Source organism: Barbatula barbatula (assembly GCF_947034865.1).
Source record: "Barbatula barbatula genome assembly, chromosome: 5".
In the NCBI taxonomy this organism is placed as follows: Eukaryota; Metazoa; Chordata; class Actinopteri; order Cypriniformes; family Nemacheilidae; genus Barbatula; species Barbatula barbatula.
The window spans coordinates 15,370,180-15,388,887 of NC_136769.1; the positions used below are offsets into that span (position 1 = coordinate 15,370,180).

General features: G+C 38.7%; 1 protein-coding gene across 2 annotated transcripts; it reads right to left on the reverse strand.

The window, feature by feature from the left end:
* Positions 1–9,382: 9,382 nt before the first annotated feature.
* On the reverse strand, positions 9,383–17,997 carry znf281a (zinc finger protein 281a). Of its 2 annotated transcripts, none has more exons than XM_079456008.1 (7): positions 17,725–17,997; positions 14,638–15,174; positions 13,113–13,214; positions 12,837–12,960; positions 11,906–11,989; positions 11,693–11,811; positions 9,383–11,616 (listed from the first exon to the last, which is right to left on the reverse strand). In XM_079456008.1, exons 2-7 carry the CDS (start codon positions 15,076–15,078, stop codon positions 9,967–9,969), a joined length of 2,520 nt encoding a protein of 839 aa, XP_079312134.1. In that variant the 5' UTR covers positions 15,079–15,174; positions 17,725–17,997; the 3' UTR covers positions 9,383–9,966. The 2 variants fall into 2 exon arrangements, with proteins under 2 accessions (XP_079312134.1, XP_079312135.1); XM_079456009.1 differs by having other exon boundaries at positions 17,557–17,758.
* Positions 17,998–18,708: the final 711 nt, after the last annotated feature.

Below are 18,708 nucleotides of genomic sequence, written 5' to 3' on the forward strand. Positions count from 1 at the left end.
TTAAGTAAAGCTAACAGCAGCGACAGCTTATTTATTTGAGTGCAGAACTAGACAGTGGCTTAAGAACTTAAAATGGTTAACAATTAAAACTGCTTCACATTTGCTCAACCTATGATAAACTCTTAGTGAGAGTATCGGCCAGTTAAGAACATCGTAAAACCTTCTAAATTTGTAAGCTTAAAAAATAGATTTACTTCATGGTTCTAAAAAGATTCCTGCTTTGAACTAGCATATCCGGAGATGGCAGCTTCATGGGGATAATGTTTGCAGACCACACGAGCATTATAAACCCCAGTAGCAAATTTAATCAATTAAAATCTTGTGCAGAAATGAAGCTTTATAATTGGCTCATAAATAACTCATAAAAACTTTCACCACAGGGGTGGGAATCCTCCCATATCAGCACTGAGTACTGGCTGTTTGATAGTGTTTAAAAGAAGAATGTCTTGACACTTTACTGCTCGAACTCCTTCAGTCTGTATCAGGCACATTTACTGACACTCCCTTCCTTCTTATCACTCTGGAAAATGTGTGGATGGCCAAGGACAGTATGGCAACACACAGCTTTTGTTCAACTTGCTGTGATAAAAATGACTGAAGAACGAATAAAGACTGAGAACACTCCAAGCTCATATCCAAACAGATAAAATTAGGCCATGCCAAGCCTTGGGGTGGGCTAGCAAGCACATTGCCAAAGCAGGCTCAGCAAAATGTCAGAAAACTAACAACTTACATGCTGGTTGGCTTCTGATGGCACACATGATAAGAACATGTACGTTTTAATGTTTGTTTTCTCCAATGAATGAAAACACAGACTGATTTTAAATGTATACACAGTGATCTTCTACATGAATTACATATCATCTGTCATCTAAACTCATCAGAACATCAAAGTTTGGGGTTCCAGGTGTAATCTCTTGATTTAAGAATGTTCTACACACTCCACATGCTTTATTACTTGGCACGTCATGAACAGTGTGATAAGTGAACAGTGTTGGCATTCAGACAAACATTGTAAATGGAAAAAAGCAACAAAGTTCTGACACATTGTTTATGCCTTTATAATGACAATATGGGTCTGTTAAATTATAAAGACATTAATTACTAGGAAAATATTTAAATTAATACATAGAGTCTTCCAGCATCAATTCAACAAACACACAGGAGAACATTCTGATGGAGAAAGAATTTGAAAACTAGTCTATACCACCTTATGCTAAATAATACCTATAAAACATCAACTCACAGAGCACCTAAATTGCCTTTGTATGTTACATACTGTAAATAACTCTTTATAAAATGTTTTATTCAAGTTTAATCTGGTTATTATATTTACACTCTCTGAAAGTGGTTTCGATTCTTGCTTGGATTATTTGAAAAAGCTTACAAAAGCCATATGCTCACTGTAACCGTGCAACCGTGTTCGCATGTTTGTAGGCTCGTTTTCTCTTTGCTTGTTGTTCTTATTATATTGACATAGTAAAATGAGAATTAGGAATATGACACCAACTTCCCTTTTCCAGAATGCATATACTGTTACATCCATATTCAATGAAATGGGCATGTATTTACTTATGTGACGTGTGGGAGCAGACATGGTGTGGCAAATGACTGATATTAATTTATTAGTCACACACACAGCAATAGGAAGTATAATGAGGAAACAATTTAATAAAGCTTCTTCTAAAACATACGATATTCGGGAAGTTCCCATGAAACACCATATTATCCAACCTAGTTGTTCACATCACACGTATACACTTAAAGGTTCACTAAGCGATTTTTGAGAAATGCCATCCATGATTAAAACCAAACAAACCAACAATTACAACATGTTTTGCTTCTCCCTCAAAGTTACGTTTGCTAATCCTCTGTTCTTCCCATCTTGAGGGTGTTTTGATATACATTTTTACATTTGGCAGATGCTTTTACCCAAAGTGACGTACGTTGCATTATACTATAAAGTCTGTTTTTGTATGTGCAATCCCTTGGATTGAACCCATGACCTAGAGTTGCTTATTCTCAACTCTGGACCGCGAGATCCATTTTCGTGCTGAGTTTAGCCCCAACTTGATAAAACACACCCGGACAAGCTAATTAGCGTCTTCAGGAACCTTTCGGGTTCAACTTTTTGTGGGGCTTCTTCTCAAATTGCATGGCTTATCGCATTAAAGTACGGCGAGAGCGAGTCAAAGGCACACAGAGCAGGCGGCACTTTAATCGCTCTCACAATTCAAGTTGAAAATCACTGAATTGAGGGAATGCACGTGTCGTCACTTTCCCACATAGACACCACGTGAACAAGTCGTTCATCAAGTTCATCTTTCCAAATTAACACAACTTTTGAAGCCGAAATACAATCGGCAGAAGTAAAAAGCTAACATGATGCTATAAACAGACTACGCTATGGTCGCGTGATTAGATTAGATTTAACATTATTGTCATTACACATATACAAGTACAGTGTAACGAAATGTAGTTTAGGTCTAACCAGAAGTGCAGTTACCAAGTGCAGGATATACAGTTAGAATAAATACAGAATACAATATGAGAGAATATAATACAGTGGGCATGGACTATAAAATATTTTGCAGTAGGTATGTTCTATGAACATATGACAGTAGGTATATACTATGAACAATATATACAGATGACTATGAACATTAATGTACAGGTGGCTATGAACAGATAATAATTTAGACTAAAATAGTGCAAGTGACTTAGGTATGCATAAATTATTGACATTGGCTATTAAAGTTGCAGTGCATGTGGCCAGGTGCCGGACCTCCTCCCTGTATGCAGTCTCATCGTTGTTGCTGATGAGACCAATCACTGTTGTATCGTCTGCAAACTTGATGAAGGAGTTAGATCCGTTCACAGTGATGTCAACGTCACCACCACTAAGCCTCTGACAACTCCTTTAAACTTTATTAAAAATGTGTTCCCTGGTACGTTACTACTACGTGAATGAATCCGCATCTACGTTTTAGGGATTCGTGTCCATGTTGCATTATTTTGCTTAATATGCATGATGACGTCTATAATGTCCCAGCCAAAGGAAGTAGTGGCTTTTAGCAAACATTTAGAGGTTTTCTTAACCACGACCTTATTTCAGGCGATTTACCAAAAACCCATAGACTTTGGAGCGATGGAACCGGAAGTCCTAAAATGCTAACTCGCCTCCGGGGTTAGCATACAAAAATAAATAAAATCTCTGTGGCTCCCTACTGAGAATAGCAGGAATCTGTAGTGTGTCTTGCTGGTAAGACAAAATGTTGAAAATAAGTGATTTGTTCAGCATGACTAATTTAATCACTTAATGTGTAAACATGTTGCCCATTATTAAGCTGCACAGGATATAATGTTTTATATTAAAGACACATCTTTTCAGCCAAGCATTCACTAAATGGAAAATATGCTAAATAAACCACCGGGAGACTGCATTTATTAGATATTATTTACTAGAATCATTTAACCTTTTCTATAAACACCATTTGCTGTGCTGTGTTTGACCTTTTTTGTGTTTTTCAGTTTTTCTCATTTTCTCATGTAAAGCTGCTTTGGAACGATGCATGTTGTGAAAAGCGCTATATAAATTAAATTGAATTATGTGTGGCCAGTAGTTAATTAAAAAGAACACGGATGGATGATAAAGAAACAAATTTAAAACTACAAATGGTTACTGTCCTTGTCAGGAAAACATAAGCCTTCTCAGCCTCTATAACATGGAAACAGAAGCTGAAAGTGTTAGTTTTTCTACTTGAAACAATTTTCGTATTGCTTATTTTCTTAATAAGCCATTAACATTGTTAAATGTGACGTGTAGAGAGTGAATAAAATTGATGGCTTGCAAAACCAGGTCACTGTTTTGGTGCTAATGAGTCACTTGTGAATAGAGCAAAACTTTACATTTACATTTAGTCATTTAGCAGACGCTTTTATCCAAAGCGACTTACAGATGAGGAAACATTGGAAGCAATTATAATAACATAGGCCACAAAATACATAGGTGCATCAAACCTAGTCCATTAAAGTCTAGCACAGTATAAAAAGCTAAGAATAGTGAGGTTAGAAGGTTGTTTTTTTATTTTTTTATAATGGGTTCAAGGAAATAACCATATACCAAACTTTAGATTTGTATCATTTTAAATGTACTTTCTGCTTTAATTCAATCTTAGTATTGTGTAGCAGAAAAAGTTAATAAACTTCAAACTTATTGAACTGTAAACTGATTTTAAGCTTCTGACAAATAAGATATTATTAATCTGTTAGGTTTAATGACATACAACTTTTCTATGAAATACTGTTCATTTTAACTTCAGGTAAATGTGTCAGGTTCAGATTTAAAAAGAAAAGAAAGAAAATCTTGAATTATTCCACCCCCTCAGGTTTCCAAGGCACACTTAAGTTTCATAATAGATAAAGACCTGCCCTTAGTGTGAAACAAACCCATAGTGTAAAAATAAATACAACTCACTGTAAACTTTGTTCCACATATTTACGGCCGGGGTTAGTGTGTCAAAATAAAAAATGTATAATCTATATGAAAGCAAGGCAACACATGAGTATTTGTATTAAATGAAATGGAAAGAAGATGGAGGATAAATATAGTTATGAGCAATTCAGTCATTTGATATTACTGAGCAACATACAAAATAGATGTATGTTCTATTTTGGTCAAAATAGACCATTCATTTGCTATCATTACACCAAAACCAACAATACCACATGATAAGACATGATACACCTTTATGGCTTTTGGACTTGTTGCCATGCGGTGACAAAGACCACCACCCTTCCACCATAAATCTTCAAAAGAAAACGGCTCATTCAGTCCGCTTGCTTAATTGAGACTTGATGCAAATTTATAAGATACAAAATGCTTGATAAGAGAAGCACTAAAAAGTAATTCCTCAAGTTCATTTCCATATCACAGCCACTGTAGCATATCAAATGTGTGACGTGAATGACTGTAAACACGCAGTCACCTTTGATTACTCAGTACGGTAGGTGGACTTTAGACTTTAAGTACTCCATGTTGTCATATTCGGTTTCTGTTAGTCATAAACCTATGACTTATGTCCATTGCAGCCTAAAAACGAACACAAAAACAATAAAACACTGAATAAAACCAGGAGCCCAAGCCACATTCTCAGGCGCCATCTTTTCAACTTCAAAACTGTTAAAAAGTTAGCAATATTTTTACAGCATGTATGTTCTTTTTAATGTTGGTTCATATGCTGTTCCTTGCTTAGTCATGTTAGTTGTATTAACAAACCTTTAACAGATGAGTTTGTTTAAAAAAAATGTATGAGTAAATGTTGATATTATTATACACCATGATTGATAAATGCTGTAGAAGTATTGCTAATTGTAAATTCATGCTAACAAATGCAGCATTATAAAAGTGTTAATGTATTCTCTCAAAGCTTGCTGGTCTATGAGCCACTTTGATCATATATCATCATTATTTGATCCCCTGCTGATTTGGTTAGTTTGCCTGCTTACAAAGAAATGAAGGGTCTATCATTGTTATGGTAGGTTTATTTTAGCTGATAGAAACCGAATATCAAACAAAAAATCGGCGACAAAATGTATATAAAGGTTAAACATTGATTTGCATTTAAGTCAGTCAATAAGTATTTGATCCCTTGCCAACCAGCAAGACTTCTGGCTCCACAGATTGGTTATGTGCCTATATGGACCACAGATTAATCCTGTCAAATCAGCTTTTTATGTATATAAAAGATGCCTGCCAACAGAATCTGTAACTTCCATTTCAAAGGATGTCAGGGACAAGATTGTAGACCTGCACAAACCTTGAATAGGCTACAGAGAGAAGCTTGGTGAGGAGACGCTGTTGGTGCGATTATTTGGAAATAGAAGAAATACAAAATAACCATCAATCGAAAAGGCTTTGGAGAAAATGCTGTGAGACCAAAATTGATACCATATCAAATTAAGTAAACCATAACAATGATAGACCCTTGAATTCTTTGTGAGCAGACACATTTTCAATATCAGCACAGGATCAAATAATTATTTCCCCCACTGTATCATATATCTGTGAAAAGATCTAATGCAAATGTTATTTTACATACATTTAAAAATTGTAATAATGTCGTCATATCATAAATTCAATTGACTTTACAAAGAAATGAACAACGCATCTGTTCATTGTCAAGCTGAAGTTATTGCTCTTAGTCATGACAGGTCTGTTGACTGCCTTTGTATTAAAACTTCCATGATTTTGCAAGACATCATAAGTACATACTAAAATACATTAAATGTTTAACTTTCCAATACAAAGGCTCCGTTGAATTACCAGGCCAACTGAAGGAGATCTGAATGTTTGATCTGATATTTAGTCAATCGTACACATAGTCCACAAGCTATGAAAATATTGCTCCCTTGAAACAACATTGATTTAAAGGGCTGAATAACATCAACATTTTATTTAATATTGTCATAATCGGTCTCATGAGCTATGAAGCTAAAACATTATTGGGTATTCATATACAGATGGTAGTTATACAGGTATTTGCGTGACCTGATCCATATTAAAAACATAATTCTTGCCACTCTGACAAATATTTTTATAAGGACTGAATGAGCATGTGGTTTAAATGTTTTGTTTGTTAGAGTCTGTTAGCTAGTCCTGAACAAGTCACTCTTTTATGAGAATCTTGATAGTTAAGAGATAGATTCAGAAAAAAGACAGAAATATTCATGTACCCTCATGTCATTCATAAACCTGTATGGTTTTCTTCTACAGAACACAAAATACATTTTAAAGATTGTTTGGCAACCTGAAATTCTGTTCTGCAGAAGAAAGAAAATCATACACTTGTATGACATGGAGATAAAAGAATAATGAGGAATCTTTATTTAATGAACATGAGCATTTAATAAGAGCTCTATTTATATGAAAAGCACATTATACCAAAAACAAAACTGGTTGCAGGCTGGAAATATCTGTGAGGAACATTTAGCTTGGTCACAGTAACTGTATCGTACATACAGGCCAGGCAAAGAGAGACATGACCTCACATAGAAACTCTGCTCCACCCAGATACAGAACTTGTGTTGCATGCCATGACATTCTAAGAACAAATTTGATATCCTTTATTGTCCTAACACTTTCCAACATTACTAATCATCATGGTTGATAAGAATTTGTTGAATGCTAAACGTGCTAATTGCCAGGATGGGCCCTCTTTTCAGTGCCCTTATTTATGGTCACAATGGTGAAACAGACATTATCTCAAAAACGACCTGATTTCACAGCAGTTTTGCCTTAAGAATATGTAAAATTACCACACCAGTCCCACACTCTATCTGCTGAGTTATAACAAGTGTGTTTGTCAAACACGGTATGGCATATAAATATCTCCATGTGTGACATCACCAAAGCAAAACCCACAGATCAAAGCATACTGATATCAGCATTTTTATTGTTTTTCCTAATCAATAATAAAGTCGAAATGGACAAGTATAGCCCTGTGAATCAGATCACAAGAATCTGGAATAAAATAAGACGGAAAGAACAAAAGACCATTAGCTACAAATTTGGCATGGTGACAAAAAATGGGGCAAAGTATAACAGTATAAAAATTTACATGCAAAAAACCAAGGGGAAACTTTTAGTGTTATTAACTGTATGTAAACAAAATAAATACTTTCAGGAATATACAGCAAAACGCAAAAAGTAGTATAGAGAGGGAGAGGACCTTATTGTGGCAATCGCTGACAAATTGATGGCTAGGGTTATTCAAGCCAAACAGGATATCATTCAAACAGTGCATCAGAGAGATCTGCACTTAATTAAACCTTCACCAGTATTCATTTCCCAGTAGATCACATTCTAAAACAAAAATGAACATTACAATTGAACATCCTGTGGATGGGCATTATTTTAGTACAGAAGTGAATACACAGCCAGCGCACATGTACATGACACACAAACTTGAGCGTATGGAGACTGAACAACTCTAATCGCAACAGACCTGGGGGCACATCAGTCATTCTACATAAAGTTCACACATTAATATCCCTGCTTCCCTTTCGTCATTGATATGAGGTATAAAGACGTCAGTTGTAATGATTAAATAATGAAATATTATTAAGTCATCAGACTAACCAATGATTTTTATACCTCCACTATTATTGTGAATGTGTACCCCAACCTTCTTAAAGTTATGCTCAAAGTCCTAGTGGTCAGATTTCATCCCCTACGAGATGCATAATGATCGAAAAATCTTGCGTGTGGTTCTGTCCTTCAAAGAATCATGTTCTTAAGGAGGGGTACAGAGGATTACAAATGCAACAGAACAACATGACAATAATTCAACAATCTGTGTGACAGCGGCCAACAGCGCTGATGGAAGACAATGCAGTTTTTGATCATTATTAAAAAAGATATTACAATAATACTTGTACAGTTCAAAATAAAATGTAGTTTAGGTAACACTTTGCCCTGCATGCACACTGCAAAAAGTTGGCTGAATTTCTTGTGTACTGTTCAGACATTGAATTTAGGACCTGTACTATATTTATTATTAAGAGCGGGAGGTCATCTCTGGTGAAGGGTATACAAAACATTTCAACACATAGACATTTTCCCCATCCAATACTCACAAAATGGAAAAAAAAAATGATAAAAGAAAGCACTCCGGTCCATCCCAGGCACATCCCCTTCTACAACCTGCCTAACACACATCTGTAAAAAACCGGTAATTAAAATATAAAAAGATACCACACACTCCCAACCGCACCAAAATCTCACCCACTTCCAGCACATTCCATAGTAAAGACATTATCAATGGCTTTGTGAACATAATCTACAATTACAAAAATTAACCCCGCCCCTTTTCTGCCCACTCCCAATTGACCAAATGTTGCCCCTTTTAAAACAGCATATCAGTAACACAGTTTACATTCTGTGCAATCAGCCCGGGTAGTATTTTAAAAATAAACAGTTCCAAAAAGTGCTAGATGGGATTCATTTTGAAGGGAAAGAAGAATTGGATGGAGGGAGAACGGGATGTGAAATCTAGACAGTCACACAAGAATCCCATAATCTGATTTAATCATACTTGCTTGCAGCGCCCTCTAGTGTGTAGCCTTGGCCTTACAACCCAAAGAATAAATAGGATTTCTCGATCCCTCCTCATCCCCTCCAAGTCACCTGCCAGTCTTAAGAAAGATTAAATGTAATTGTACATACAGATATTCTTATAAATATATATTTATATATATGGCCCTTACGGAAATAGAATGTGAGCAATTCACATTGACATAAAAGTACCATAATCTCTATATAGCTAAGTGAAAAGTGGTGTCAGTGTAATTTAGCAGGCAGCAGTTTGTCTTCTATTTTGTTGCACTTTTTCAGAAGAAATAAAAAATCTCTCGAAAACAAACAGTTTTTTGTTGTTTTAGCGAAATGTCTGCCTCTTCAATGAATGCTTGCTACTCTTCCGATAGATTTGCCGTTTACACATTTTCCTGAGTAATATTTTAATCATTGTAACAGACTATTTCAGTTCTGGGATACTCCCTGCCATTGCTATTTTTAAGTTATCCTTACACGTTTGTGAAGTCAGTGTCTAAAACGTGAATGTCTATCAGAAAAAGTAAACAGAACGAGACCTTTGATACTGTACTTAGGCTTTAAACGCGTTTTCCTCCCTACTGATTACCAAAACAGACCTATCGTCTACTTACAAAAAATAATACATTTTATTTTCAAAGGAAAAAACATTGGAAAATGGATTGCAGGCCAAAGAAGGGGGGATTTTATCAACATAACGGCAGTGAAAAACAATTCCAAAACATTGCAATTTCATTAAAATAGCAGATCTCAATAATAACAATAATAATAATAACAATACAAAATAAAGACCGCATGACGAGAAAAAATAAAATAGGGAACCTCCATCTGAGCATCTAGGCATGTGAGCCTATTCACCTGTAGCTTTGGCTTGTTGGGGTTTTGGAGCCGGTGCTGACGGCATCGCTGGCATCAGCCAAGAGACTGCTATACCCTGAGAATTCAGAAACCTGTGTCTGTATGCTGTGATTCACCTCGCCCCTTGAGTCACTGCTGAAGGCAAGGGGCACACGCCCCCCTTTAAACTGCGCCCCAAAAGCCTGAGCAAAGTTTTCGATCTGAAAAGGGGCCTTGGCTGGGTCCATGGTTGTCAGATCCTGAGATGTGCCCAGTGAGAATCCTCCAGTGGTGGCCGTTGCTCCATTTTTCGGCCCTTGAGGTTCCTTCTGACTGCCCAGGTCTGGAGGCTGAGGTGCGATTTGGTAAGTATTGGCATTGGGAGTGTGCGGAGGTGGCGGAGGGGACGTGTGCTGTTTGTCCAACTGTTCGGTAAGTTCCTGGGACGGTGTAAGTTGTTGTTGCGCGTGCGCAGACTGCTCCAGGCTGCTCATGTGGAAGCCCTGCGGAGGTGACGAGCCCTCTAATAGCCCAAAATGGGACTTCGGCACAGAGGAGAGGGAAGGTGAGGAAGAAACAGGATGCGAGAAGGAGTACTCCAAAGGTGAGGATGTATATACATGCTTGTCTGAGAGAAGTGGGCTTGGCCCTGAAAACGGTCCTGTGGTAGAAGCGACAGAAACAGGACTTTGGCCCAACGGGAAGCCTGAACTGTGACTGGTCCGCTCTAGTGCCTGTAAGAGAAAACGCGAGTACTCGTGCATGATCACGGCTTTGTCGCCACTGTTGGGACTTGAGGGGGCGTCATCATGTCCCAGAGGGTCCGTGGCAGCTGTTTGGAGCTCCACATGATGGGGATCCGTGATGTCGAAGGTCACATCAGGCTTGTGAGCGTAGTGGTCCAACAAGCTCTGCAGAACCTCATCTGGGATTCCAGACTTATCCTGCTTGAGATCTCCTAGAGGGGAGGAGTCCAACAGGCCAAGTGAGGCATCTGTATCAAGAACCCCAGAAACAACACCCTGAATAACCGTTGGTTGGGACTGCAGATGACTGACGCCTATGTCATAGTCTGAAGCACCTGCAGCCCCATTATTTGTTACATGGAGGTATCGTCGCTTCTTCAGAAACTGCATGGCATCATCGTAATTGCTGCTGTTGGGACCAACTTTGGCCCCAGGACCTGGTAGGAGTCCAAGGCTATCCAAGCCTCCCCCTGGCAACTCCATGCCACCTGACTTGGATTGATCTAAGGAGTGAGTAGTCTTCTCCATGGACTTTCTGTTAACCTTCTTAAATCCCATCTTGGGAGCCCGCCCAGGTTCCCCATCCATGCTGGGGTCCGACTGGGCTGAAGACGTTGTTGAAACCCCATTGTTCACGACCGAGTTGAAGTCATGAAGGCCATAAGCCTCTGCCCCCTGACTATGTGTCACACCCATAGCCCCAGCGGGCTTCTTGCGCTTACGTTCACCCCCCTCGACAGCATTTTTTGACTTGCCTCGTTTGCGTCCAGGCGTGGCCACATTTCCCTGAGTGATTCCATAGCTGCCATGTTCCCCATCACCTGGGACACCCAACTCGTGCTCTGACCCATCCGCGCCCTTTTTAGTGGCATCTCCACACGTCCGTTTGTGCTTCAGCAACCGGTCTGTCCTAGAAAAATACTGTTGGAAGAAAAATATGAGAAAATGCATAGCTTTTTGAAAGGTAAAAAATATTCCAGGTGTGCATGAAACTGACCTGTTGGCAGGTATCACACTTGTATGGCTTTTCTCCACTATGAGTTCTCTTGTGTCTTTCCATGTGATACTTCTGAATGAAACGCATGTTGCACTGATCACAGCTGAATGGCTTCTCTCCTGCAAAATAGACACGCAGGAAAAGAAAGAAATAAAAAAATGACCTCGCAAACAAATGAGCCAGAAATTAGGAAAAGAATGCTGAGGAACTTACCACTGTGGATCTTTTCGTGTCTTTGTAGGAGGTATTTCTGAATGAAGCTCATGTTACATTGATTGCAGCGGAAAGGCCTCTCACCTGTAAGGGACAATGACGGTCATGTTTCGACTGCACTTGTAGTTAAGTCAAAATCTACTATGGTGTAATTAAATGTAACAAACCAGTTTAAAATTAGAAAATAAAACCTTTTTTACATTACTATACCATAGAAATTTTTGACTCCGAAACTACAGACACAGCAAAACACAACCAAATAATTATGGATTAAAGCACCCCTAAGTATTTAAATTTAAAACAAAACAAACTCTCTGTTTTATTGTGTATTCCAAGTAAAATACAGCTAGCTGATACAATAAAAAAAGAAACATAACATACATTTTGAAAAACAAATTAACTGTTAAAAAAGAGCCCTCTTGTCATTTCAAACCTGTATTACGTTCTCTCTTCTGCAGAACACAAAAGAAGATATTTTGAAAAATGTTGGTAAAAGAACAGCGCAGCCCCCCATTCACTTCTATTGTACGTACACAAAACCAATGCAAGTAATTCGGGGCTGTTAGCAACATTCTTCTAAGCATCTTCTTTTGTGTTCTGTGGAAGAAAAAGTCATAGAGGTTTGAAATGACAAGAGGATGAGTTAATGATGACAGAATTTTCATTTAGAAGGTGAACTACTCCTTTAACTATCCAGCAAATACAATCACCACTAAATCTGCATCATTAATTAGCTTGAGTATAAAAAATGTACATAAATCCTATGTATCAAAATGTTAATTTAAATTATTAAATTACATAAATATATAGAATACATAAATATATTAAAATAATGTTTGTGTATACTTGATTTGTGATGCCAATGTATACCATGCAGTTCACATACTAACCTATATTAGGGTCTCTGGTGCGAGTGCGAATGCATGCTAACCTGTGTGTATAAGCACATGTCTGCGTAAATGATAGGAACTGCGGAACGCTGCGCTGCAGTGCTCACAGATGTGTGGTTTGGAGTTTGGAGACAAGCTGCCTCCATCTGGATCCAGCATCAGAGACTATAAAAAAGACAAAAGCATCAGCATTATTAGACACTGTTTTCTATATAGAGCGGTTTGCGAAAAGCTAATTTTTTCCTGTTTATATTCAACAATACACCCAGCAACAAGCAACACACAGCTGAATGTAAATTATGTGTGCGTGTTCGCACCTTCGACTCTCCTCGTTTCCTCCGCGTCTTGCCCTCCTGTCCCTCACCATTTGACCTTCGACCTTTCCTCCCTGAGGATTCTTTTACCAACCGCCCTGACAGCTGGAAGGACAACAAAGACGGGATTGAGAGCGGTCAAAATGCCGTCAAAAAAACCCCATTCAGTCACGCAAAAATATTAGGTAAAATAAGCACTGCGTTGAAAAGTGTCTTATTTAGTCACATGTGACAGGTCTAGATTGATTATAAAAATCGAAACAAATGCACATTCAGAAATCAGGCAGCACTCCATAATACAGAGTTGGCTGTTTGAATATGAAAAGTATTCCCTAATGTGTATGTGGCAGCAGGCAGGGTGGTAAATCTTTTATTTACGAGCCTCTATATCTATCCCCTGAGAGTAAACGACACTTTCCTCATTTTGCAGAGCATCTAAGGAAAAATACCATTCCGATTTAGGAACAGCTACTAATTTAAATATTCCAACATAAAAACTCAAATTTCACCTGAACAAAAATGTAAATATCAAGTTTCATATTTTCACGCAATTGTGCATCTGTGGAGCGAGAGAGATTTTGCAGTTTTAAATGCGAGCTTGCCAAAACAAACTATTCCCCTTCCCTTGCTTGGCTTTTTTTATGGCGTCCTTTATTTGTATGACAGAAAGAGTATGAGAAAGAGTGTTACTAGAAAAAGCCCAACTATCCATTAAACAAAAGGCAGAAAACATTGCATGTTATTTCTCTGTTAGCAATAACAGTGAATTAGCATGAATCTTAATTTTGTTTAATCAAATTCTAAAACATTACACCGTTGCTTTTGGCTACAGCAGGGAGAAAGAGGCAGGTGCAATATTTCAATTTTGCAGCAATGATCAATCCTTATAATAATAAATAGATCATCATTTAATGCTCTTATAACCTTGAAAAAGGCTGCTGTTGAGCACGTGTGCGTGTATTTCTTCACTCATGTTGTATTTGACCTTGTCAAATCCCACTCGTTCTTCCTTACAGAAACTAGATGACATCACTGACAGGAAGGATGGTTTATTACTATAGATTTAGCAGTTGGCTTTGTAAGGGCTCTCTGATTTTTATGGAATGGAAATCTGCCTTTCAAGTCATTTTGATTACTTGAAAACTAAAAACAAGGAGACAGGGCACATAAGCAAATCTGTCTAATATAATAACTCCAGTTAGATAATTTGATGCAAGACATCCATGGAAACATCACTAGCAATGCAAACATCACAAATCCCAGAAGAAAACACTAAATCTGGCAATATAAAATAAAGGAAAATAAAATAAAGTTTCTTCCAGTTCTTAAATATTATCTTTAATAACTTTTAGTGCGATTCTTTAATGAGCTTGCGGATTGTGAGTTTTTCGAAAAGCTGCTCATACACATTTTTCTTTCATTTTTTTAATCCATAACTTTTTTTTATTGAATACATGACTCAATGCACTTAAAATCATGTTTAAATATAGAACAATATGAAGATATTTCTACAGAAAGGCACACTTACGTTTCCCAGACTGAAGTCATGCACCACCAGGTTCTGATGGTCCCCCAGCGACACCTCCAGCAACTCTCCTTCACTCCGTAGTCCAGTTCCGACTCCGCCCCCGGAATAGAGGGGCAGTCTGTAATCGTGTTCAGAAACCTTTTCTTGTTTAATGCCCATGGCATGAACATAATCTCCCAAACCTCCTAGCATGCCTGCTATGCCACCTCCGCCACACATGCCTCCACTGAGCCCTCCTCCACAATCAGGCGAGTCCCTCTCTTTCTTGAGGATCATCTCGTGGGGCTGCAGGTCAGCCATAACCGTTTGACTGGCCAGACGGGTGAAGCTAGTGACAGGGGGCAGGTGGCTGAACATGAGCATGCTCGGACCAAAGCCTGGCTCCATGCCACCGTTGGAGCGCAGGAACTCATTGCCAAGTTTGTCCTGGATCAGGCTCATGGTGAAGGGGCAATGCTTAGAGATTTATCACACAGACTCTAATGCTGGATCGGGGCGATGGGGACCACTTCAATGCGAAAAGGCACCTCGCTCATCCTAGAAAAAAAGGCCAACTTTGATTTATTCAGAGAGTAATGGAATCAACTTCTGACCAGTTGGGTGAATATTATTAGTAGCGGTCGTTGCACATGTCCTTCTAACAATCTATCTAAAGTCGATAAATAGCACACTTTTTTTTAAATAACCAAAGGGCCTTTATGCTTTTTTGATCCTGTGTTTAACTGGAGATTTGAAGGTCAGAAAAAAGAGAGCTTAACACACTCAAGCAAACTGAAGTCTTCCAGTACATTACAGACACTACAAAGACTGTCATTCTTTAAAAAACAAACAGAGGCCTATAGAAAACTATTTAGTGTTATTACTTTCAACAAGAACCGTTTAAATAAATATACAAGATCAAAAGGATTTGCGCACAGACCTTTTTCATACTGTCCGTGTAAACAAGCCTGGTGTTATAATGGAGTGTTGATTTTCTAAAAATAGCCAAAAGGTAACGCAATAGTGAATTGAAAACACACGGTTTAGTTGCATCGAACCGGAATAACATGATTAGTATCGACCATCGGTTCAAACATTTGTGTTCACATCCTATTCATTAGATCTTAATGATCATGATAATGATATCGCTGCATTAGTTTTCAAGCACAATTTGGTAGTTGCATATTTTGTTTTACCGATGTTATTCTCATAAAGACATGAATAAGCAAAACAAGAGCAAATTTTGTAATCTACAAAACTGGCATTGTTTGCCATGTTAAAATACAAACAATCCTAAATCAGGACCAAATACAACAACATCAAATTAATTACATTTCTATTGAAGAAACAAGACATTCACACACGTCAGTGCGGAATTCGTGTATACAAAACAAACGGTGGGTGTTTGGTCACACGCTCTATTTCGAACGTTAAGGATTAAGTACATGTTATAAATACAAACACAGATGCGGAGCCTCCTGAACTAGTCTAGTATTAGGAATGCTAGTGAACTGGGTGACGTTCCCTCTTAAACTCCAATGCCCTGTGCAGTTTAAATCCTAACGCGTGTGTGTGTGAAACATTTAACACGAGGCCTAGCTCAGTCTGTCGTGTCGGTTATTTAATGTCAAAGCATTATTGTAATGAGTTGAACGCTAGGCGTCTGGTTTTGCTTTACTGCTGACGTCACCGAGGGCAGAACGCTGCGCTTTGTTTACTACGGCGAATGAACATAATCGCCAACGTCCTATTGTACACCACCAAAAATATCATTGCACCGGATTTTAAGACAAAACGTGGTACTTTTACGTTTAACGAACTGTGAAAATTGCCATTGATTGACGATGAAAGATCATTCGAATGCATTCCACAATAGCATGGTTATGTTTTAACAATCATATCTGAAACTACGGCCACGATGGTTTTGATGGGACTGTTAAGATTAACTGTTAAGATGACGCAAACGGCCACGGCATGCCGGCCTCGGTCTACGGTGTGTGCGTGTATAGACATCGCATCATGTTTCCTGGAAGCAGATTCATCTTCTTTGGGTTCATTCGCCTTCCGATGATTAATACCTTTCATTTCCCAGGCCGGTAGACTGGATCTGAACCAGATGCGGTGCGTTAGTCAGAACCCCTCCATCCATGTCACGTCTGAATAAGCGCTTCGGATTCGAGGCAAAACTCCAAGCGTCAATATGATCCACGAGCACGAACATGCATGGGGTCACGTTGCGTGAATAAACCATAACCAAATGTAATAGAAGAGGTTTAAAACGTGTCTAGCTACCAAATAGTTTAACGTTATCGTGCGTGAAAGAAACACGACTGATTGGAAGCTCAGAAACGCGAAAGATGGTGAACGCGGTGTCCCAGCGTCAAGTCTTTTATCTCGGTTCTTTGTGTGCGCAGACTGCACGCGACGCAGATGGTATGTAAATAGCTCGCGTGCGCACGTTAGCCAGCTAGCACATCAATCAGACAGACACAACTCATTTATTTTACACACTCAAATCAACGCTAGTTTCAACCAAGAGGCACAGTTACTATATCTACAAACACGCGGCTTTGCTATATGTCCCCCGGGATCCATACTGTGGAAACGACTGGCAGAGTTTAAAGTTTTTGTGTGCATCTCAGGACCGTTATGGTGGGATCCATATTAATAACTTCATGCCGACTCACAAAGGCCCTCGTCGCTAACGCGCTAGCCAACAGGCTAAGCGACGCATAACAAATAAATTACGTCGGCGAGGAATCGGGCAAACGTTGTGCACTCAATTAATCATATTTAGAAGAAAATAATCCCAGTATTAAGAAATAAGCACATAATGCAAATGTAGAACTGCGATTATTTCCACCACGTGAGCTCGAAACAATAAAATAAAGAGCGACAGAATAGGTACAATTGTGTGGCTGTGCAAGACAAAACGCTTACCTATAATAAACAGCCCATGCAACTCAAGCGAACAATTGATGCTTCTCGTCAAGCTAAGCGGCTACATGCTACATTACGTCGCTGCGCGCTTTGTTGTCTGCTCCGCTCGCACGCGCCTCTCCGGCGCTTCAAACTTCGCGTAAAAGCCCAACTCCGCATTTCGCTTACCAGTGCATGTCCACCGTTGGCACTTTCTGTGTATAGTTTGCCCCCTCCGACGTTTGTTTTAATCTTCAGAGTCCAAACATTGTTCTCCCGCAGCTGCTGCGTTCCTCCATCTTGCCTTAGCGCGGGGAACTGTGGGTAGAGCGGACGGGTCCTGCGAGGAGACAGACGCTATGATCCAGGGCATTGGAGCAGCGTCCGATAGTAAACTATCACACAGCGGAATCCTGCTGCAGACTGGACCTAGTGGGTGCTGTTGGGACGATTTTCACCGGCAGCCAATGTGCACAAAATGCGTGTTATTTATAATGTGTTATTAAAGCCACACAGTAAAACGTTTGTTTTCCGTTCCTCTTGACATGGGTTTGTTAACCAAAGTTAAATGGTTATTTTAATTCAGAAAACCCCTTGCATGGACGTCTGCTCAAATATGTCTCTTTGAAGTTGATGATAAAAGTACAATTGTCCATTATATTTTGAAGATATAATTCTCTGTCTGTGCTGTGCTCTTGGAAATGTACAATGGTATCCCTCTGGGACCCCCAAAATGAGGACACAGCACATCATACCATTCTAATGCAGCTCTCAAATTAATAGCAAAGTTGTGACACAATTCAGTGGAAGAAAAAACAATTCCTCAAATAGCTCTTAATTAATTAGACTCTACCCTATTTGTGAATGGACATAATGAGATTAGAGAGACTTCTCAGTGATGTTAGCTAAAGTTGGTGAAAAACAAACAAATTGTCCCTGCCAATGGAACAGGCGATAAGATGCTGCTGGCTGCCTCTCTAAATGATCTTATGACCCTGTTAGTCTAGACAATAAATATTTTTCCTGTTTATTTAGACTACCCCTTCATTCACTGCCCATATTCATAATTGAAGTCGCAGCAGTGGCATCTTTAGAATCTCTTCCATCTTTGTTTAAATATGCATAAGGACCATCAAACATTTTAGTCTGACAATCATTACCATGTTCTGTCAT